At 48.2% G+C, this 23,442-nt stretch overlaps 1 protein-coding gene across 4 annotated transcripts in view; it reads right to left on the reverse strand.

Annotated features, from left to right (window-relative positions):
- The window catches only part of SEMA5B (semaphorin 5B), a 134,616-nt gene that overhangs the window by 23,504 nt on the left and 87,670 nt on the right, over nt 1–23,442 (reverse strand). For 3 of the 4 annotated variants that reach the window (XM_069555483.1, XM_069555499.1, XM_069555473.1), the window contains exons 2-4: nt 15,329–15,510; nt 10,120–10,219; nt 5,979–6,024 (exon numbers count right to left, since the gene is read on the reverse strand). In XM_069555483.1, coding sequence (XP_069411584.1) covers nt 5,979–6,024; nt 10,120–10,219; nt 15,329–15,461 — 279 coding nt within the window. In that variant the 5' untranslated portion in view covers nt 15,462–15,510. Of the gene's footprint in view, nt 1–5,978; nt 6,025–10,111; nt 10,220–15,328; nt 15,511–23,442 lie in introns of those variants that run through there. The other variant, XM_069555493.1, reaches the window with a different exon arrangement.

Consider the following 23,442-nt stretch of genomic DNA (forward strand, 5'->3'; position numbering starts at 1 on the left):
CTTCCTTATCTTTTCCTCTGTTCTCTTTTTAGTAACGTTTATTAATCCAATCCACTGTTCGCCCTTGCGCACTGATCCTCTGGGTTTCTGGTATTTATTTCTCTCCTGCTTTTCATTTCTTGTTTTTTGTTGTTGTTCTAATTTCTGAAAGATTTTTCTTCAACTTTATCTTCTAATCCTTCAATTCAATTTTTATTTGCCCAATCACTCTTTAAATTTTCATTTTTGTTTGTTTTATAAACAAAATAATTTTATATCTCAGAAAACTCTAACTAGTTTCTAAAATTAATTTCAAAAGTGTTTTCTTGTATTTCTTGCATTACCCCTGTTCTTACAGCTTCCTTCATTCTGGTTGCTTGCTTGTTTTTATCTTTCTCCTTGACTTTAGAGGCCTTCCTCAAATGTCTGGTGAGTTTCGCCTGTTTATATTTAAAAATAAATCACTAACCATTTCCCACTGAAAGGAATCAAGCTTTCTTGGAGAAACAGCTAATTCCAGATCTAGGGCAGGAAATGTACAAGGTGAGCCTAGAATATCACTTCATACCAATAGAAAGCAATGAAAAACCACTAGGGTCATAGTGTCATAGGAGTCAACTTGAAGAGGCTCCTTACTGGCAAAAGATGGGATAGTCATGAGAGACACCTGCAATCGGTTGAAACATCCACAATGTTTAAAGCCATGAGTCTGTAGCAAAAACAGTAATACAATATAAAATTCACTAATCATCATTGACAGATATTACAAAGTCTGTTCATTATTTGAAAACTTCTGAATAAATACAGAGTATCAAACATTTATCTTATCTTTCTGTACAACTGTTTCATCAGGTAATCAAACAGTAGATGAGAAGTTTTTCCTTGTAAAAGTAGTCTGGCTAATGCATTGTAACCTAAAGAATTAATAGATCTAGGTAAAAATCATCAATGACTGCTAACACTAAAAAAAAAATACAGAGAAAATCAGATACTATGCACCTCCTAAAAAAAATACATGCTAACATCTCTGAAGTAATCTTGCCAGAATCTAAACTGAATAAAGTCTTCACATCTGAGAATCAACTTACAGATGGTACAGGGAACAGAGGAACATGTTAAATTATACCACTTGGACTACAGTCAGCAAAATCCAGACTGTAGGGAACTCTATAGGACAAATGACCAGGTTTCTTCAATAAATAAACTGCACAAAAATAGAAAAAGGAGAAATATTGTTCTAGTCCCATACCCCATTGGTGAGATTTCACCTTTCCTGGAGTCTCCAGATTTGAAGACTCACTAGTTGGGTCTTTAAAGAGAGTCTTAGTTTTCCTTTTTTGAAGTGAAGTGAAGCAAAAGTCGCTCAGTCGTTTTCGATTATTTGCGACACCAATGACTATACAGTCCATGGAATTCTCTAGGCCAGAATACTGGAGTGGGTAGCCTTTCCCTTCTCCAGGGTTCCCTTCTTGGGGAGGGGTAAAATGGAAGAAGGGATTACTGTGTGGGATGGGACAGGGGATCTGGGTTCCAGCTTCTCAATTTAGATAATTTCAACCATGTCCCCCTTTTAGACTTGTGCCTCATCCTCACATTCCACAATACCTAACAGCCCAATTTCTGAGGCCTTCTGGGGAGTCAGCGTACTTCTCTGCTTTATCTCCCTTTATAAACTGTCCTGCTCCACTACATCAGTTATGATTCGCTCCATCCACTTTCCACCTCCCCAGAATGCATTTAATCTTTTCTCTGCTGACATCTCTTTTGTTCTCTCTGTCATTGCAGATCTGTATCTTCTAAAATTTCTCATTGCCCTTTTAGTGGAATTTTGTGAAGGAGTGGAAATAAGATGTGTATAATCAATCGACCACACAGAATGCTTTAAACTAGGAATTCCAGGATAGCAGTCCCTAGTAAAGAGAAACTGCATGGTTTTCTGCTATGGGAGAAAGCAGTCAAGAGAGCCAGGAACTGGATAATCTCCTTATAGATTCAACAACTCCCCTGGACACCAGAGACAGTGGCTGAACATGAAAACGTCTGAGCATTAAGTCCACCACTCAGCAGAGTTTAGACTTCAGACAACTCTGGAGCTGCCAGCCTAGTTTGGACAATGTGCAGATAACTAGAAAAGAGCTCAGAATCAGCCTCGCCATCTGCCCAGGCACAAACAAAGCCCCATATGTGTCCTGATGCTTATGTACATCACAGTCCTCATTTCTGCGCTTGCAGGACATGTGGCAGCCCAAGACCATGAATCCATGGCAATTAGGCCTCCAGCCACGTCATCCCCTGGTACTGCTCTGGCACAGGTGGCTCATGATCTCCTGATTGACAAATCCAAGTAAGCTTACCATTCAGCAGCCCCCTGACCCTGTCGACTACTGGCCACCTTTTGTTTCCCACAGCCAGCTTATTAAGTTACACTGAAAGATAACAATCACTGGTGAGCTGGTTTGATTGCCCCTCCCCCTCTGCAAGCACAGGAGTGCACACACACATACGCACATGCACACACATCCACACTGCACACACATACCCTCCCGTCTCTGCTGCTGCCTGCATCTCTCCAATCTTGCTGCTTGGAGAAATGGGAAGGAAGCTGAGTTTTTCTTTTTTTTTCTGAGGAACGGTAGTTTACACAAATTGTTTAATAGGGGTTAGGCACTTAGAAGTCCTTTTAATGGACACTAGTTTGCATAAAGAGTTTGCATTTAGATTTTTCTTTAAGGGATGTTAATTATTTAAACTATCAATAAAACACTGCATTTAAGTTTGGTTAAATCATATCCTGGGGCCACGTGGGAGGAGCAGTTGGCTATAAATGAGAGTTACAACCTTGAGCATATCCCAGGCAGTAAAGACAGTCAAGGAAGCTGGACTGGGGAGCGGGGAGGCCTTGGCCCTGCCTCATCCTGTCAGGAAAGTGGTGGAGCTCATTTTTGGCCCTTAGTTGTTGTGAGCCACTTCTGATAGCAGATGCTGAACACTTATAAAAAAGGACCCAAAGCCCCAGGTAGGGCAATGGAGGAGCACTCAGTGAAGTCCAGCTTTTATGGTCAAAAGGCAGGGCTTTCTCATCAGAGGACAAACAAGGAGACCAGAGGCTGTGGTCTACCTCCAGCCTGGTCAAGGTGATGCTGGACAGCCCTCTCCAACTTCTCTGTTGTTTCCTCCTCTTTGCGGCCAGATGGGTCCCCCTATGGTGGGGAGGTGAGGATGTGAACATAAAATGCATTCATTTATCTCCTAGGTTCTATTACAAAGAATCCAATCTGAACTCCTGGATTCAGGCCCCTAAGATACACCCTGGGAAGGTGGTAAAACCAGTTCCTGGTGCACTTGGCTGGTGCGCAGGACCCTTCAGAAAAGCCCCTGAGGCCCAGTCCCTGCCTCAAGCATGAGTGATGGAGCTGGAAGAAGATACCTTCCATGGTGAGACCAGATCACCCAGAGCTGAACGAACCAAACATCAGGCCTCAGCATCAGGCTAGACAGTCCTAACATCTGGTAAGGTAGGGGACCCAGGTCCTGCGGGTCAGCTGTCAAGGACACCTGGGGAAGCCAAACCAGTTGGGCAACATCTATAAGGACTTTCTTAACATCCTAGAGCAGTGCTTCCTAAATCTGGCTGCATATCTGGGAGCCTATAAAAATCCCAGTGCCCAGCCGCACCCTAGAACAGAATCTCTGAGGATGGAATACAGGCATTAGTGCTTTTTTAAAGCTCCCCCAGTGATTCTAGTGGGCACCCAAGAGAAAACCAGTGTCTAGAGTCAGGCTAGCTCCAGTCAACTCCTGGTTTATGCTACTCAGCTCTGCAACCAGAAGGCAAATGGTACCACTGTGGTCCAAGCCTCCGCTAAACCCTCCAGTGTTGTCTCCTTCCCAATTCTAGGGGTCACCTTCACACAGAAGACAACATGCCCGGTCTTCTCTGGAGCTCTGGGATGCTGTGTCTGCCACCTGAAGATCAATTCCTGTCTTCTCTCCATCCCCACTCTGCTGCCTTAATTCAAGTCTCCCCATCAATCACCTTACTGCAGTTTCTCCTAACTAGCTCCTCCACTAATCCATTCTCTGCAGGACCAGGTGACTGGAACACTAAACATAATCATACCACTTTTCTGCTTAAACCTTTATACCTTCAAAATAAAATATGGATCCCTCTGAAGAGCCTCTGTGGTGCAGCCTCTCTCATCCTGGGCCTCATCTCCCATCGTTATCCCACACCCACCCTGTGATCCTCCCATACTGCCCCACTCTGCTTCATGCAACTTCACATCTCTGTGTCTCTTCCTTAGCTACCTGGCCAACCTCCATCCTTCTAGCTCCAGCCCAAAGGCAGCTCTCTGGGAAGACTTTTCAGACCCTGCTGAGCTGAGGGCTCCTTGTGCCTCGGCCACCACTGCACCCAATGTGCCCCGCTCCCTACATGCCTCCCACAGCACTGTCATTATTTCTGTGCATCTGTTTCCCTTTCCTCACTTGGCTCCCAGAAGACCTTCATTTGCAGACCATGGGAGCTTAATAAAAAGCCAACTGCCTGGGCTCAGGGGAGGACCCCTGGATCTACTTCCTCCCACCCACATTGGACCATTTCTGGCTTCCCCTAGACTCTGGCCTGTGGGGCTTGGCATCTTGGCTTCATTTTCCATGAAAACCACTTGGAACCTAGGCTCTGGCTGGGCTCCTCTGACTGACCAAGCTGGCAGGCCGTGGGATGCTGCCTCTGGGAATTTACTCTACCTTGCTTTAGCCCAGGCCCCAGGAACATATCCCATCCAGTAAAGGAAATCATTTATAATTTATGTGCTTGCTCCTTGAGGCAAGGACTGAGCGTGATTCACCTTTGGATCTCAAATACTAGGACTGGACCCAGTGTTTAGTAGTTATTCAGTAAATGTTTACTAATGTTTATTATAGATAGATAAATGGCATTTCTTTTCCATTTTCTCTAGTTCTTCCTGGACTCTCCCTTCTGAAGGTCACTTTTCTTTTTGCTCGCTTATGCCTCCTCTGTAGCTACCACCTGCAGTGGCCCTGGGGGTCTAGCACAGTTTCTAGAAGAAACTAGACCAGAATATCACACTAGCTCACCAAGGAGTTCTCCCCTTCTCCAACTTCCCTTTGTAGTGAAACGCTATACTAAATAGCCCCATATACTAACAACCATTCCCTAATTAGATTTTGTGTATCACTCATCATGTTTTTTTCTGGCTCTACTGTGAGCCCTAGAGGCCAGAGATCAGTGTGTCTATAGCCCCTCTGCCTCCAGCTCACTTGTGATACACAGTAAGCACTCAATGAATGCCCCATCACTGGAGACCAGCAAGCCTCCCCTGGACACAGGAACTGAGGCTTTCAGATGAAGAGATGGCCTTCCTTCCTCTAGAATGTTCAGCCCCTGCAGAAATGATTTGGCATCTGTTTCTCAATCTGGGATAAATGTTCTGGATCAAGGATTCCCATTAAAATGCCTCCCAAAGCACTTAGGGAATTATGCTTGGGGAGTCCTTCTTGGCAGCAGATAATAAATCAATCACAGCTCAGTGAAAATGCTAAGCTAGAATGGGATCACTCAGGCCAAGCTAAGAAAGCAACCAGGGACACCCTTTCCCTCAAGGCCCAAGTGCAGAGACCTTCCTGTGGATTTAGGCTCTGCACTTAGAATGACCAGCTGTTCCAGGCTGCCCAGTACTGAACTGCTTCTAGTGGAAGTCCTGCATCCTGGAGCCCCTCAGTCCAGGAAAACAGGAGCCCCCAGCTGCTGTCCTCACAATGCAAGAGCCCTGTGTGTGCCCCTATGTTTACGTGGCCACGACCCCCACTCCCAAATACTTCCCAGCTGTCACCCCGACAGCTAGGGTGAGTCCACAGCCACTGATACGAGCACAGCATTCCTGTTTTCAACCCTAGAGGCTGAATCTCACTCCCTGCGCTGCCCTGGCCCCAGCCCCTAAACACCAGGGAAATTACAGGGAAGGGAAGCAATGTACCTGAAGGAGGGAGACATTGGCAAGGCTGAGTCTGAAGAGGTAGTTCCTGTGAAAACAGAAACAGAGGTCGTAAGTCAGGCTGGCTTTACAGGCAGGTCCCCAGGAAGTGGCTTTCTGGCTCCTGCCTCCGGGTGCCAGGACTGGGTGCCAGGACAGGGTGCCAGGACTGGGTGTCAGGACTGGGTGCCAACTGCAGAGAGCCGATGGTGGGCCAACCCCAGGGAGAGCTTTACCTACGTCAGCTCATTTAATCTGTACAGCCATCCCGGGAGCAGAGAGAAAATGCCATGTTACAGATGAGGAAACAGCTGGGGTAAATGGACCAAGTCAGAGAGCCAGTATGTGGAAGAGGTGGGATAGAAATCCAGACTCATGTGCCTCTGGAGGCCCACAGGCACTGTGGGTGGACCTGGAGGGTGGCAGGACCCCCAGGTCAGAGAACCACGTGGAAGTGAATACGGGCTCACAGAGTAGACCCTGCTGCAGAGACAAGGAGAATTCCAGCTGCTGGGGGTCTCCTGAGGGCCTCAGTGTCCACATCTGTAAAATGGAGATAGTAACGCCTTTCTTCCTTATTTCATAAGACCCATGGAGACAGGAATGGTGTGATGCACGTTAAAAGGTTTATTAATGTCAAACAGATGTAAAGTTTTGGTTTTCCCTAAGAATTTTCTTTCCTTCTTATATTTTTTTTTGGCTGTTCCTCTTGGTTCCTGAAGTTTTTGGAATAACTGCTTTAGAAACTTTTGGCCTACCTAAGCTGTGCTGAGAAATGAGAGGAAATGTTGTGGAGTGGGCCAGAAACAGAGGGAGTGGCCCCTGCTGAATGGATCCAGGGGCCTGAAGAAGATACCCCTGGCTCCAAGCCCAGGACCCACTCGACTGCTTTGCTGTCCTGGTGGGCCTGGCCAGGGGACCTTGGCTTCAGGCCTCCGACATCCCTCCCCAGGCTCCTTGCCTGCACCCACCCGCCCAGACTGGAGACAGATGGGCTCCAGCTTATGGCTCTGCCCCAGCTGTCTGCTCAGGTAACACAGGCATCTGCTCACAGCTTTAAAAAATTAAGGGAAACACTGCATCACTTTATACATTTTTATCCCATCAAAAATCCTTCATCACAACTCTAAGTTTGCTCTTCTGGGAGATGAGAACAGAGAGAAATCTCTATAGCCTGACCCACCCTAAACCCTTTATGGAACAAGGCGGGGTATAAATGAATAAAAAACTTCCCTACCCTGAATTCCAGAGGCCCAGGGTGTCCCACAGAGAAGTGGGAAACTGTCAGGCAGAAGAGAAGGAGGAAGGAAAGATGATCCTAGAAAAAGGGTTCTCTGCAGGCATAACCAGGCCAAGGTAAGGGAGGAGGAGCGGACCAGGGAGGACAGTGTGAGCACAGGCAGGAGACTTAACCCTCCCAGCTTTCTGGTCCATACAGTGGGGATCATCCCAGAACCTACTGCCTGGGGTGATTTATTGTGAAGATTAAATGATTTATTACATGTTTCACATATCTTACAGGCTTCCCTGGTGGCTCAGATGGTAAAGAATCTGCCTGCAGTGCAGGAGACCTGGGTTTGATCCCTGGGTCGGGAAGATCCCCTGGAGAAGGGCATGGCAACCCACTCCAGGATTCATGCCTGGAGAATCCCATGGACAGAAAAGCCTGGTGGGCTACAGTCCATGAGGTTGCAAAGAGTCAGATATCACCGAGCGACTAACACTTTCACTTAGATATTTTACCACATATTTGATACATAAAATAGTGCCTGAGACATGCTGGGTACAGAATGAATGGCAGTTTTCAAAATGCTTCCATAAGGTTCAGAGCAAAGGCATCAGGATTTATGTATTTATTTGTTTATTTAAGGTCTAGTTGATTTACAATATTATAGTAATTTCAGGGGTACAACTTAGTGATTCAACTGTTTAAAATATTGGCTTTATTTCCCTGCACTGTACAATATATCCTTGTAGCCTACTGTAGACATGGTAGTTTCTCTTAGTCCCCTACGCCTATCTCGCCACCACCACCCCTGCCTTTTTCCCTCTCCTCACTGGTAGCCACTAGTTTGTTCCCTATATCTGTGAGTCTGTTTCTGTTTTCCTATGTTCATTCATGTTATGTTTTAGATTGCAAATACAAATGATAACTTGCAGTGTTTGTCCTTCTCTGTTTCACTCAGTTCAAAGGCATTGGGATTCTAAAAGCTACATACGTAAAACTGGTGCACCCTGAATCAGGTGGGAAAATGGCATTAGCGCCAGCTTCCTGGCTGCAGTGTTGTACTATGGTTAGGCAAACTGTTACCACTGGGGAAAACTGGGTGAAGGATATAAGGATGGGATCTCTCTGTATTATTTTTTTAGAACTGCAAGTAAATCTACTATTGTGTGAAGTTGCTTTAGCTGTGTCTGATTCTTTGAGACCCATGAACTGTAGCCTCCAGGTTCTGCTGTTCCTGGGATTCTCCAGGCAAGCATACTGGAGTGGGTTGCCATTCCCTCCTCCAGGGCATCTTCTTGACTCAGGGATCAAACCCACGTCTACTGAGGCTCCTGTGTTGCAGCTGGATTCTTTACCGCTGAGCCACCTGGGAAGACCAAATCTACCATTATCCTCAAATAAAAAGTAAAACAATGACTCTCTTTGCTAGGAAAATAAGGTCCATACTCTTAGGTACTTGTACCTGTAGAGATTACCTCAGAGAGGACACACAAACTCATACACAGCATGCCTCCAGTGAGGGGTCCTACCTAGTGTACTGGGGGGGCGGCTCTGCTTTTCCCTTTTGTACCTTCTGAATGTTATATCGTAACACATATCTGATACAAAATAATAATTTCAAAATAAAACAATAAAATGCTTTCAACCCTAGCTTCTTTTTTTAAATTAATTTATTTCTTACTGACGGATAATTGCTTTACAAACCCTAGCTTCTTAATAGCCCTGTCATGTTGGCAGCCCAGAGACTGTAACCCAGACTTTATAGATGAGGAAACTGAGGCTCACAGGTCAAGGTCACCCAGGACAAGAACACAGCTCATCTGGTCCAGAGCTCTGTCCTTTACACATGGCAAATGAAGGGGTGGGCCCACTCAGGAGAGCCCCAAAGTCAAGGCTGGTCAGCTACAGAGTGCAACCTGGAGGTGCCCAGCCCCTTGGCCGTCCTCCCCTGCCCCAGACCTGCTCAATCAGAACCCCCAGGGCAGAGAGCTTCTGAGAAACACCAATGCAGCTGGAGGTGGTAACGTAGGTTGGCAGAAAACCTCGAACCCTGAGGTTCTAGGGGGCCTGGATTCTAAACCCAGACTCTTGTTATCTTGCTATGTGATCTCAGGAAGGTCACCTTCCCCTCTTGGGCCTCTGCTTCCTCTTCTTTAAACTGAGGGCAACTGGATTAGGCCAGTGATCCTCAAACTTCAGTGTGCACCAGGCTCAGCTGGAGGGCGTGCTAACACACGGGCTGCTGGGCCCCACCTCCAGAGTTTCCGATTCATCAGGTAGGGTCCGAGAATTTGCATTCTAACAAGTTCTCCAGTGGTGCTACTGCTGGTCCTATTGGAACAGACCATCTCTAAGCTCCCTTCCCAAACAGAGCTGATGGTCAAAGATTTTGTGAGAATTCTCTCCTCCTAATCCACCCTGCAAAGTTTCCATAAGTTCTTCAAGAGTGTATTATCCCTAAATACTGAACCTGGGCCTTGGGGCTAACTGATATGGTAACCGGGAGGTCCTTCATAAAAGCACACGGCCTATGTGCCCTGTCCCAGGTGCAGGCAGCCGGCCGGCCAGCAGGGGGCACCTTCTCCGCGTGGAGCTCCCAGGGAGGACACCAGCTAGGTAGGTTCTGGCATGATTGCTGGGATGCAGGCTAGGACGTTGACAGCAGGCATTCTTGCCCTTAATAACTGCCAGACCCTGGGGAATGTGGCTTGCTGAGATGTGGTGGTTACTTCCTTGTCACTCCCCCCAGTGCTGGGGGACAGGCATTCAGGCACAGAGAGAATGTCTGGTAGAGAGGGACAGAGACTCAGGATGAGGGGTTGCCCACAGAGGATCATCCCAAATAATATTCCCTCTGCTCAGTGTACTTAGAATCCATCCCCCAGTCCTGGCCCCAACCCTCCTGTACCTCATTACCTGGCTCCCACGATGAGCTGGTTTCTGGAAGGATCCAGAGCGAGCTGGGAGAAATCTTGGGCTCCAGGGTAGGTGAAGTTAGAGACCCATGGCTTCAGATCTGGGGGAGGGAGAGGCAGCCTTTCAGTTACTGTTGGACTAGGGGCTCCCGGCTGCATCAACATTGGACCCAAGAACAGAAGGGCTGCAGTGAAGTGGGGGCACCCTGGAGATTTGGGCTCCACCTGCCCACCTCTGTGAGCAGACAGCTAGGGAACAGGGAGTGGGGGTGTTGTCACTGCTCCTGCTTTGCTCCCTAGCTCAAAGAAGGGCTCCACCCATCCCTAGCTGCACAAAGGAAACCTGTAACCATTCTTGATTCCTCAAGACCCTCACCAGCCACACCAAAGGCCTATCCTCTGAAATCCAGCCATCTCGCCCCTGCACCCTATCCCCCCCGGCAAGCTAGCATCATCTCTTGTCAGCAGCATCCTAACTGGCACACCTTTCACTCCTGCCCCTCCAGCCCATTTCCCACAAACCAAGCCATCTTTCTAATATGCAACTCTAGTTGGGTCACTCCCCAGCTTAGAACCCTTGGATAGTGCCCAGTTTCCTCCGGGCAAAGTCACAACTCCTGTGAAGGCCTTTGGTTTCTGGCCCCACTGTCCTCCCAAGTAGAATGAATTCCTGGCGCATTAGTTATCTAGTGATCCGCTGAAAGAATGACGCTTCAGCTTATACATTCCTTCTCAAACCCTCTACCCCAGCCAGCCTCAACCAGTGCACATCTCCAGATCTATCCCACAAGAGCTTGAGAACCTTTGCAATTCTATTCTCCCTCAGTGCAACAGCTCCTAGTTGTCCCCATCCTCACCCCACCTCCTCCAAGAAGCTTTCTCTGACTCCCCCACACAAGGTGATAGGCTCCCTAGACCTCTACTTGACTGCCATCAAAGCCCCTATCTCACTGGGTGTCTAATCTGGTAGTTTGCCCTAGGGGACAAGGAAGATCTTGCTTCTGGGATCTCTAGCCTCTGCCTAGCATCCAGAAGCATTTGACTAAATGTATGAATAATTGTCAACTGCCTTTTGTACAAGAAGACTCAGGTTCTCAGACAAGACTCCACAGAGGTGGAAGAAAGGGAGGATGGGTGGACAGTGCCCATCTCTGTCTCCAAGGAGGATCATCCCAGCCAAGGCCAAAGTCTCTCATGAGGACTGGGTGGGCAGAGGAGACCTTGCAGCCCTCTGGATGGATGGGGCAGTGGTCATGGGAGGGTACATCTGGGGAACAGTGCCCAGAGAACTTTCCCTCCAAATGGAAGCTCACTTCCCCCATCCGGGCTCACAGCCCCTTCATAGCTTTCTTTCAGCCTCTTCCTCATGGATGCGAGGGAACTGACTGGTGAAGCGAGAGTGCTGTGGGCAGAGGAACTTTCACACTGGTAGGGTAAAGATGATGGGGAAATGTGAGGAGGCCCTGAGCTTCCTTCCTTACGGTGCATTAGTCACTGGCTCCCAGAAGGCCCAGGGGAGAGGGCAGGGTGTGTGTGTGTGTGTGTGTGTGTGTGTGTGTGTGCAATCCAAGGGAAATAAATCATTGCTCATTATCCCTCCAACTACAGAGTAAAAGCAGCCCTTCATTTCTGCATGACAGGCAAACACTTAATCGCTCCCTGGAGAACTGAAGGTTTTGCAAGTTGGATGTTTTTCAGAAAACTGTGATATGCACCATTAAAAAAAAAAAAAAGGAGAAGAAAGAAATTCTGCAGCAAAATGAAGCAGACCCTTTGTGTCTGCCTCTGCCCTCAGCATGTGGCTATAGACTGGCATGGGCCATCATGAAGTTGCAATGGCATTTGGGCGATCTCAGTACAGGGAGTGGATCTGGAGTCATCTAGGCTGGGTGTTCAGTTGATCCAGGGCCACTCTCAAAAATCCGGATAGGATATCCTAGTACCTTAGAGACTAAGCCAAGGGTCCTTCGCCTCCAGGAAGCCTTCCTGGATTATAACCTCTCCACCCTGATCTTACTTTGTTCTGTGTTCCCTCTACCCTTCCAGTTCCATTCACATTGTATGTTTTGGTCGCTCTGAATGTGCTCATCTGTTTTTGGGTAGTGTGTGTGTGTGTGAAGGGTTTGCCTTCGCCAGCATACTGGGTGCTCTCCAATAAGAGCAACAAGTCGCACTTTAATCCCCTTCTTCCCTTCTGACAGGGATGTTCCAGATGCTGAACAGAGGAAAAGGTGGCATGACTAGTCTGCAGCAAACCAGGAGAAACTCCATCTGGAGGTGGCTCAGCTCAGTCTTCATTACAGCCCTTTCTTGAGGTGAGAGGAGAGGAAGAGGAACGGGGCAGGATCCAGGATGACAGTGGGAGGTGGGTGGAGCAGGGGTGGCCCCTTCCAGTTTCTGACCCTCTTCCTTACCCCGAAGTGACTGACAAGGGCAAGAAGGAAGGGGCGAGGAGGAGATGCAGCGCGCTCAGCGTGGTGATCCTGGGGGAGCCGTCTTGGGAAGGGAGCCAGCTTCCTCTTATTAAACAGGCAAAGAGGACCAGAGGGAAAGCTGTCGTTAAAACACCAAGCACGTTCTGAGCACCGTGTGCAGTGAAGGCTTTGGATGGCGACTTTAAGAGAAAAATGACATTCTCCATGACGCGCCTGTGATTTTAATTATAGTCAATTCAATTACCCGCTTTGTGGATTAACCACTGTTAGTGTTAACCCCATACTGGCTTCTCCCTGCCACCTAGAAAGGCCAGGCTGTGGTGAAAGGAAGAACATGCAGGCCAGAGAGAAACACAGGTGGAGCCCCTGAAAAGAAACCAATAGGAGAAAATTCAACCTTACAAAACAGAAACACGGCTGTCAGATTCTGCAAGTGGCAGCTCCTCTGGGGGTATTTAGGGGTTATTCACAGATCAGCCAGGTGTCAGGGCAGAGGGAAACTCAGAGCTACAGGGTTAGAAGCTTACTGATCAGTCAGAAGTAAAGTGTAACATCTGAGGGGGTCCCGGAAGCTGGGGCTTGGTGCTGGGCTGGATTATGGCAACTGGAATACGGCATCACCCAGAACAAAGTCACCTAATATGAATGGGGTCCCTAGTGCGTGCCCTGCAGAACTAAAGGATGGTGGGGGGGTGGTGGACAAGGGGACCAGCCCTGGCCCAGGACGAACTGCGCTGGGGGACCAGAAGGAGTGACATTTAAGGAACAAGAAACAGGAGTACTCAAAGGAAACTCTCCTTCACCTCTGAGGCCTCACAAAGTCCAGCACTGTGCCTAGAGTCAGGTATTGGGTCTAGTGTTGAAGAAAAATTTGGCGAATAGACAGGAAAACTCAAAATTGTCAGAAAAAGGGAAGGGTTGAATTTCAGGGAGACCAGAAGGCCTGAGGAGGGAAAATAAAGATGACTCCACTCTCTGGGGCTGTCAGTCTAGGATGACAGACTGGCTCCACTCTCCTGGGACTCAGGGAGTTCCTGTCACTCCACGCCAACTGTCTGTGTCACTCCAACCTCATTCCCTCCTTCTGAAAGGAGGTGGGGTGGGAAGTCAGTTTCACTCAAGTACTTTACAGCTGAAGATCAGAACCGGTGTCAAGGAAGCCAAGTTCTTAAGGAACACGTTTTTACATCTCTCCACCCTCCTGCCATCACACCCAGTTTGTACCAGTACAGACCAGCCTGGCTGGGCAACAGGGATTCCCCTGCTCTCCTTCCACTGTCTCTGCTCCCAGATCCAACCATGCCCCAGCAAAGCTCCTGAGAAGAAAGGGTTCATTAGGAGCTGCCACAGGGGGGTCCTCATATGACAAGGCCACCCTCAGAATCCTGCTCCTTGGTCCTTCCCATCAGCAGCAGCCACCAGCATGCCAGGAGCCATCAGAAGTCTGAGGGTGTGCGTGTGTTTTGTAGGTTTAAGGACACTGCTAATTTACTTTAATCCACTTAAGCCTTCAAAGCCTCAATCCGAGCTCCAACAAGACAGCACAGAGAAGACGGCTGGAAACCCTCCTCCCTGAGCAGGAACCAGCACACAGCTGGGAATCCCGCACATCTGAAAGGCCCCCAGCCTCCCCAGCTTGCTGCCCCAGCTCCTATCCATACTGCCTTCCCCACCCCCCAGATCCCATGCCTGCCTCAGTCTCATGGGTTCATTTCTCCACTCTGGTCTCTATCTTGCCCCTATAAGCTGGCTGTGTGGAACCTCACCGGATGGGCTGCCAGGGCACCCGAGGTTGGAGCACCTGCCTTCTGCCCCAGGAAGTGGGAAGAGCCCCAGATGGGAGTCAGGGAGGCCAGCACTGAGACCCAGCTCTGACAAATCCCTCTAACCGTCTACACCTCAGCCCACCCTTCTGTAAACAGAGATGAGTTCTTGCCCTGCCATGCTGCCAGGGTTATTGTGAAGAGGAAAAAGCAGATAGTTTATCAAGCTTAAGAACCTGGGGACCCCTGAGACCACATCTGCAGATCCTCATGTGAGCTGCCACATGGGTGATGGATCCTAACACCCCTAGTGACCCTCAAACTGGCTAACAGGTCGAGGGAGAACATGCAAGATGCTCTGGTATTTGTTTTATTTTTAGATTATCATCAAATGTATATCCTCATTTTAGAAACTCTTATTGAGAACTTATGGACCCCCTTCAGAATGTGTCCAGTGATTCACAAACCCCAGCTTGGGAAAGACTTTAACAGGACACTCTCATGCCCTCCCTTGACAGAAGGAGTGAGGAGTCATCAAGGCCCCTTTCCCTGGGGGCTTCCGGGGCCTCAAAGACAGGCATCCCTGTAGCCATCTTAGAGCAGAAGGAAGCTTTCCAGAGATCTCTGGGCATTCCCTCATGTGTGAGTCACCCTCATTCTTCCCCGGGGAAGCCAAGAACCAGGGCTCATGCTGCCAGAAGAGCCACAGCTGAGATGACCCACCAACCCCTGACCACCCCACCCTGGGCAGCCACAACCTCATTCTCCAGCAGTGGAATTCCAGGGAAGGATCCCAGGGAAACATGGAGAAAGTTGAAGGAATTGTCTGCAGACAAAATCAGATCCTCCAGCCCACTGCTACCCATTCCTCTTACACCTACCCCCAGAGGAAGAGTCTTCGTACCCTATAGGAAATGACTTCCAACATCCAGAGAGACCCTGTAGAGGGCCCGCCTAGGTCCTTCAGGACACAATTATTGCAAAGAAGGACCCAGCGGGAAGTGGCTCTCACCTGCAAAGGCCACGATGGGGTGTTCCCTCAGGGAGCACAGCTGCTGCTCACCGCTGGCTTCACCGGCGACATCCTGGGAGCAGGCGAGGTGCACTACAAGCAGCGTGACAGCCAGGGGTCCAGGGAACACCATGGTGGGCCCCTCTACGGTGCCGGCTCCCGAAGGTAGGCTGGGGGAAGACCTGCAATGCAAACGCTCACTCTCACCACGCGCTCCCTCGGCAATGCCCACCTCTCCCGATTTCCTGTGTGCTTGTCGGTGGCCCTACAGGATTTGTTTGTTTGTTTAAATACAATTTATATTTTATTTATGATACTTAAGAGTTTGCTCTGCTCCAGTAATGTAAAGTTATAGATCATATCTTGAAAGCTAATTTCCCTTGTAATGGTATTCTGGACAAAACTGACAAATTATAGAGCTTTTTCTAAATGATCCCAAATGGTTTAAAATTTATTTTAATGATAAAGGTGGTATCTTAGGGATTTTAATAAATGGAGTTAGGACAAGTGGGTAGCCACTTGTAAAAAGATAAATTTAGATCCATAACTCTCACCAACTAGGGAAAATTTCACTGGATGAAAGATTTAAATGTTAAGGATAAAAGCAGAAAAATACTAGAAGAAAACGTGGGCAGAATTCTTTATAACCTTGGAGTGGAGAGCCATGACTCAAAATCCAGAAGCTATTAAACAAAAGACTGACAAATTTAACTACATAAAAATCATGAACTTCTGCAAGCTCCTCCCCACCCCCCCACAAAAACCAAACATCCATCAAAATCAAAAGGCAAACGACAAACAAGGGAAAAGATTAGCAGTCTGTGGCAGACACAAGGAGCTAATATTCCTAATATATAAAGAATTCCTGAGAATCAAGGGGAAAAAGATGGCAATCCAGTAGAAAAATGGCAAAGAATATAAATTCAAACAGGGCTTAAAAATATGAATGACACTATTCTCATTCATAATAAGAACAACTCAGATTAAAAGTTGAACTGAGGTAAGGCTGCTCACCTATCAGTTCTGCACACGTTTAAGTGAGATGACAACTCTTGGGAGGCAGTGGGAAAGGGGTGCTCCTAGGCTGCTGGTGTACACGCATGCTAAGCCATTTCAGCTGTCTCCGATTCTTTGCGATCCTATGCACTGCAGCCCACCAGGCTCCTCTGTCCACGGGGATTCTCCAGGCAAGAATACTGGAGTGGGTTGCTGTGCCCTCCTCCAGGGAACCTTTACGACCCAGGGATGGAACCCATGTGTCTTGTGTCTCCTGCATTGGCAGGCGGGTTCTTTACCACTTCCCCTTACAACGCTGGATGGTGTACAAAATGATACAATACCATGGAAGGGGACCTGGCAACATCTGGCAAAACAACAGAGGCATGACCCCCCTTTGACCTAATTCCCTGGAGTAAACCAGTGCTACTCGAAGTGTGGTCCACAAGCTGTGACCACTCTGAGGTAAGATAAATAATTTGGATAGTGTTTTTAAAAACCTTTATAGTAATGTGACAGGGTGATTTTTATGTCAATTGGATCTAATAACAAAATATGTGGACTTGTGTTTTGCCTAGTTTTTTTTTCAATTCACTTCTTAAGAAATTCGCTTTGATTGAATTTTATGTAAGTATCCATCTGCAGCAGATTGCATAGTGAAAAGTAAAACCTGCTCCTTCACCACAGTTGGTTAAGAAACAAGAATAGGTGACTGCTGCTGCTGCTGCTGCTGCTAAGTCACTTCAGTCGTGTCCGACTCTGTGCGACCCCATAGACGGCAGCCCACCAGGCTCCGCTTTCCCTGGGATTCTCCAGGCAAGAACACTGGAGTGGGTAGCCATTTCCTTCTCCAATGCATGAAAGGGAAAAGTGAAAGTGAAGTCGCTCAGTTGTGTCCGGGACACCTGCAAAGTGACTTATACACGAGATTATTCCTTGTGGCTTTTTTTTTTTTAATGACAAAAGACAAGTCACAACCAAATATTCAGCAAATGGAGACTGCTTAAATAAGCCATGGTGTATCTTAGTAATGGAATATGATACAGCTACAGACAAGAATGGGGGTTGGTCTTCAGATTTTGTTATGGAGGAGTCTCCAGGTATATTAAGTGAAAAAAACAAGGTGCACAACAGTGTAATAAATATAGCATGCTACACTTTGTGTAAAAAAGAGGGTAGAAATAAGAATATATATTTATATTTGTTTGTATTAGCATTACAATACAGTGGAAAAAAATAAACCCAAACTAATTTTAAAAAAAAAAGGTCACTTAAAAGTAGTAAAATGTAGATCCAGGTGTCTCAATATATACTTTTTAATATAATATTTTTACTATTGAATATTAAATGTGCTTAATAATATCTATTCAATTTAAAAAGCTGGCTTAAAGCTCAACATTCAGAAACTAAGATCATGGCATCTGGTCCCATTACTTCATAGATGTATGAAGCACATAGATGGGGAAACAGTGACAGACTTTAGTTTTAGTTTCCTGGGCTCCAAAATCACTGCAGATGGTGACTGTAGCCATGAAATTAAAAGACAAAGTAGAAAAACTATGACCAACCTAGACAACATATTAAAAAGCAGAGATATTACTTTGCCAACAAAGGTCCATCTAGTCAAAGCTATATGGTTTTTCCAGTATTTATGTATGGATGTGAGAGTTGAACCATAAAGAAAGCTGAGCACCAAAGAATTGATGATTTTGAAATCTGGTGTTGGAGAAGACTCTTGAGAGTCCCTTGGACTGCAAGGAGAGCCAACCGGTCTATCCCAAAGGGAATCAATCCTGAATATTCATTGGAAGGACTGATGCTAAAGCTGGAGCTCCAATACTTTCGCCACCTGATGTGAGGAGCTGACTCATTGGAAAAGACCCTGATGCTGAGAAAGGTTGAAGGCAGGAGGAGAAGGGGACGACAGAGGATGAGATGGTTGGATGGCATCACTGACTCGATGGACATGAGTTTGAGTAAGCTCTGTGAGTTGGTGAAAGACAGGGAGGCCTGGTGTGCTGCAGTTCATGGGATCGCAAAGAGTCAGACATGACTGAGTGACTGAACTGAACTGAACTGATTCAATAAAAATTTTAAAAATTAGTGTTGGTTCCCTAAAACTTCTAATACACAGAGTTGCCCAACAGTTCCTCTGGAGCCTGACTCAGACGCTCTGTATCACTTCCCACCTCTCTCCTTCCCCAGTCCATCCAGTGTGTCATCAAGTCCTGCTGACTCCACACCCTTTACATGTCCCTAACGAGAATCCCATGGACGGAGGAGCCTGGTGGGCTGCAGTCCATGGGGTTGCGAAGAGTGGGACACAACTGAGCAACTTCCCTTTCCCTTTTCACTTTCGTGCATTGGCGAAGGAAATGACAACCCACTCCAGTGTTCTTGCCTGGAGAATCCCATGGATGGAGAAGCCCGGTAGGCTGCAGTCCATGGGGTCGCAAAGAGTCGGACACGACTGATCGACTTCACTTTCACTTTTCACTTTCATGCACTGGAGAAGGAAATGGCAAACCCACTCCAGTGTTCTTGCCTGGAGAATCCCAGGGACGGCAGAGCCTGGTGAGCTGCCGTCTATGGGGTCGCACAGAGTCAGACACGACTGAAGCAACTTAGCAGCAGCAATGCACTAAGTGGCCTCCTTGGTGTCACTTTCGTTATCTATGAAGTGAAAGGTTGAACTAGATCAGGGATTCCCGGCTGCAAATCGGAATCACTTCCACTGGAGGTGGAGTCCTGGGACCAGTAAGTGAGTGATCCCCAAGGTGATTCTGACAAGTCTCCCCAAGGCTGAGAGGCCCCTGGGGTTCCTTGATGCTCAAGATCATTTTTACCCCTAATTTCTCCTCTCTCTTCCCTCCTCACTGCCTCTACTTACTCCAGGTTTGGAAAACTACAGCAGGATGTCTCTTCCTGTTTCCTCACCTGTGTGTAAAATAAGATAAAACCTATCAGTGCATTGCTGCAAGGCTTCCAGGAAGCATCCCTGTGACCACACAGTCCTTGCACCTTTACCCTGCCCCATCCCGCACCTCACAGGTCATTAGCCCCCAGAGCACCTCTTTAATCTCAATCTCAGGCTCAACTGGCTGCTCCTTCCCAGGAGAGCCTGGCCATCTCTCGGAGCAGAAACCCTCTGGGTAGGAGATTTGGCCCAAACTTACTCCCTGGAGCTAATTTTCATACAGCTGTTCACAGAACTTATTCCTCAGTGCTAAGCTGGGTCCTTCCTGCTGCGAAGAGTGGGGCACTGCTCTCCTGTCCCTGGTGCCAACATCTCCTTTCCTTGACACTGATTCCTGGCCTCAGGAGACTGAGGGATCAAGAGGCAGGGCCAACTCTAGAGCCAGTCAACCTGAGTTCAAATTCCAGCCTTCTCCTTACCAGCTGTGCAACTCTGGGAAAGAATACTTAACCTCTCCCTGCCTTAGTTTCCTCAAATTGGGAGTGAGAATAACATCAACTCCCTCAGCATCTGTAAAAGTTAGGGAGTTATAGGTGGCTGTACCTGTGGGTTCTGCATCTCACCAACATGGATGGAAAATATTCTGGAAAAAAATTCCAAAAAGTTCCAAAAAGCAAAACTTGAATCTGATGTGCCCCCAGCAACTATTTACATAACATTTAAATTGTATTTACAACTATTTACATTTCATTTGCATAATATTAGTAATCTAGAGATGATTTAAAGTGTACGGGAGGATGTGCATAGGTTATAAGCAAATACTGTACACCATTTTCTATAAGGCAGTCGAGCATCTGAGGGTTTTGGTATAGGGACTGGTCCGGAACCAGTCCCCGATGGATGCTGGAGTGTACTACCTCTTAAAGGCATAGAACATAGGCCTGGCAGACAGTGAGCATTAATTAGAGCTATTCTGGTGCCCTGAGGGAAGAGGAGCAGGAAGGCCTGGGAAATTCCCTCATGTCCTTGGGCTGGAGGCCTTCTGTTTTCTCCCGAACTCTTTTTCCTTCTCCTTGCTGTGGGCCTGGACTGCATCAGGGGCCTCATTCCCTCTGGTCAATAGGGGACACAGGCAGAAGATGGGGAGGGGGAGGCGGGGGTGGGCAGGAAGCAACAGAGTGGGTGGCTGCATCCCTCCACGGAAGGTCAGAGCTCCTTTCCTACAGCATCTCTGCCTCCAGGTTTCAACATCACTCCCTCTTTCCTCCCTTCAGGCCTAGGGATGTACCATACCCCTGGTTATCAGCCCCAGGGTACTGCACAGTGAGCCTTCCCATATATGGTTCCCCAAGCACTTCCCACCCTCTATAAACAGTTCCTTTATTAAACTGCCCTCGCATGTCCCAATTTGCGTGTGCCATCTGTTTCCTGTGGGGACCCTGGCTGATATTAACACCTAATTGGCGATGTTCAATACATATGCAAATATCATCCTTTCAGACTTTAGCTGGGGCTTTTCTTCTATCAGACTTTAGCTGGGGCTTTTCTTCTATCGGAGAAGGCAATGGCAACCCACTCCAGTACTCTTGCCTGGAAAATCCCATGGGCGGAGGAGCCTGGTAGGCTGCAGTGCATGAGGTCGCTAGGAGTCAGACACGACTGAGCGACTTCACTTTCACTTTTCACTTTCATGCATTGGAGAAGGAAATGGCAACCCACTCCAGTGTTCTTGCCTGGAGAATCCCAGGGACGGGGGAGCCTTGTCTCTGGGGTCGCACAGAGTCGGACACGACTGAAGTGACTTAGCAGCTTAGCAGCTTTCTTCTATCAGCTCCTCAGGACATCCAAGGCAGTATGATAACTGCTCTCCCCCCATTATTCCCAACCCTCCCCTTGTCCGATGGTTCTTTCCCAGGCTTCTGTGCCACCCCGAGTCCCCAAGCACGGCCCTCTGTGTGGCCAGATTCTGGGTTCCTCCAGCCTGAATTAGGCGGACATCCTGGGGCTTCCCAAATAGTGTTAGTGGTAAAGAACCTGCCTGCCAATGCAGGAGACATAAGAGACTCAGGTTCCATCCCTGCGTTGGGAAGAGGAAACGGCAACCATTCCAGTATTCTTGCCTGGAGAATCCCAAGGACAGAGGAGCCCAGAAGGCTACACTCTACAGGGTTGCAAAGCGTCGGACATGGCTGAGGTGACTTGGCACACACACATGCTCTCCCCTGGACCCCAGGCCTAAAAGCACCTAATTTCTGCAGCAGAAGATCTGCTCATATTATGGTTTTCATGTAAATTTGTCCTCCAAGTCCCTCCTGAATGAATAATTACTTGGTGAACATCACTGTGCCCACCTGGGCCCCAGCACAGCACGCCTGCCGCTTGAGGAGCAGGGAAGGGTACACAGCACAGGACTGAAGGTGGGAGGTACGGGGACTGAGGACAGGACCCGGATTCTAGATCTCCTCTGCTCAGGTGAGGGAGGAGGAAAACGGAGAGCGAGCGGAACAGCTTTCAGATGTGGGAGAGCACACAGACCAGAGCTGCCCAGAGACAGGCAGCCTGAACACTCATTAGGGAGGAGATGGGAAGAGTCTTTGTTGAGGTGAGTGTTTCAATCCTGAGGATGCGCGGTGGTGGAGATGCTGCCTTAGGAATCCCAAAAGGGCCGTGCCCAGCCTATTTGTCCGTCACCTTCAGGGACCTCCTCTGCCCTTGGCAAGAAAGCCAGGAGACCTTAAGAGGGGTTCAGAAGAGGGACAGAAGGAGCCCAGAGGCAGGGAATGGTGTTGGGAGCGCACACAGCCAGGGCTCCATGAACCAAGGCCCGAGGACATCAGCAGGGCAGGGGCTGCCATAGTGAAACAGGAGAAGGTGGTCAACCTCTGGGTCACAGAGGGTTACAGGGTCTGACTTCCTGAGCTCTTTCTAGATACCTGGGGTTGGGGCTGACTTCCCAACTCCCAAGAAGTCCCCATCTTTGGAAATGATCTCTCCATCCACATATCAAAGGGATAGGCCCCCAGCAGGCTCACACATACCCCATCCCCACCCCATCACAGCTGCCTGCACCAAGGGAAGACAAATCAGATGCTCTCCCCAGCCATTTGGGCATACCGTCCCTACCCCAAGCCCAGAGTCAGGCTGGTCATTGTAGAGGGCCATGGAACACTAATGGCCCCGTGGAATGCCATCTCCCACCCATCCTGTGGGCTGAGAGGAGCAGAGATGATCTGAAATCAGAGACCGGAAGAGAGCAGAGACTCCCTGGGACGCTGCCAGCCTTTCAGTTCCCAGTTCTAACCCTTTCCTGAGTGAGGTCTGTGTTCTTCCACGAGCCGCCCCCTCCCAGATCCTTGTAATCAAACTCCCTGTTTTGCCTGGAGTCATGTCAGATCAGGTGTCACCTACTCAGTATTGTCTCCTCAGTGTCCATTCTCACCCTCCTTCTTCCTAAAGGAGCCTGTGCATCAGCAGGGGTAGGGTGGGGGCAGTGTGCCCTGCTCAGGTCCTGTCCTGGTCTTCCAGACTGAGTGGCCCAGTGAGACACTGTGGAAAGTCGCCTGGGGCCTGCGGGGAAGTGGCCCAGAAGGCTCCCTTCCTGCCTGACCTGTAGGTATGGGCAGTCTTGCAGCTCTAGGTGACCTCTAGCCACATGTTAAGGATCATGGTGCAGAAAGACAGATGAAATCTGGGCTGCTGATGACAGAATGAGCCCTGCTCTGCCTACCTCCAGGCTTCTTTCCCATGTTCGATCATCATACTTTGGAGCCTGTCCCTTGTCTGTAAAATGGGGAGAGTAATCCCTCCCTCACAGAGTTGCTGCAAACACTTAAGGAGTTATTTTATCTAATAGGCTTAGATCAGCACCTGTCACAAAGTAGGAGATGTATATGTGCTCAGTTACGTCCGACTCTTTGCAACCCCACTGACTGTAGGCCACCAGGATCCTCTGTCCATGGGATTCTCTAGGCAAGAATACCGGAATGGGTTGCCATCTCCTCCTCCAGGGAGGCGCTGTATAAAAGTTGGCTATTGTTATTATTATTTTTGAATAATTCACTCCTAATTTATTTAAGCCCTTGTTTTTTTAGGTCTCAGGTACCATTAACCAAGCACCATTCCTATTTCACACAATTGGATTTCTCATGCCTACAACCCACATGCCTAAGACAATCAGGAATTTCTATTTCTAATATGTTTG

Source organism: Ovis canadensis, chromosome 1 (genome assembly GCF_042477335.2).
Source record: "Ovis canadensis isolate MfBH-ARS-UI-01 breed Bighorn chromosome 1, ARS-UI_OviCan_v2, whole genome shotgun sequence".
NCBI classification, from domain to species: Eukaryota; Metazoa; Chordata; class Mammalia; order Artiodactyla; family Bovidae; genus Ovis; species Ovis canadensis.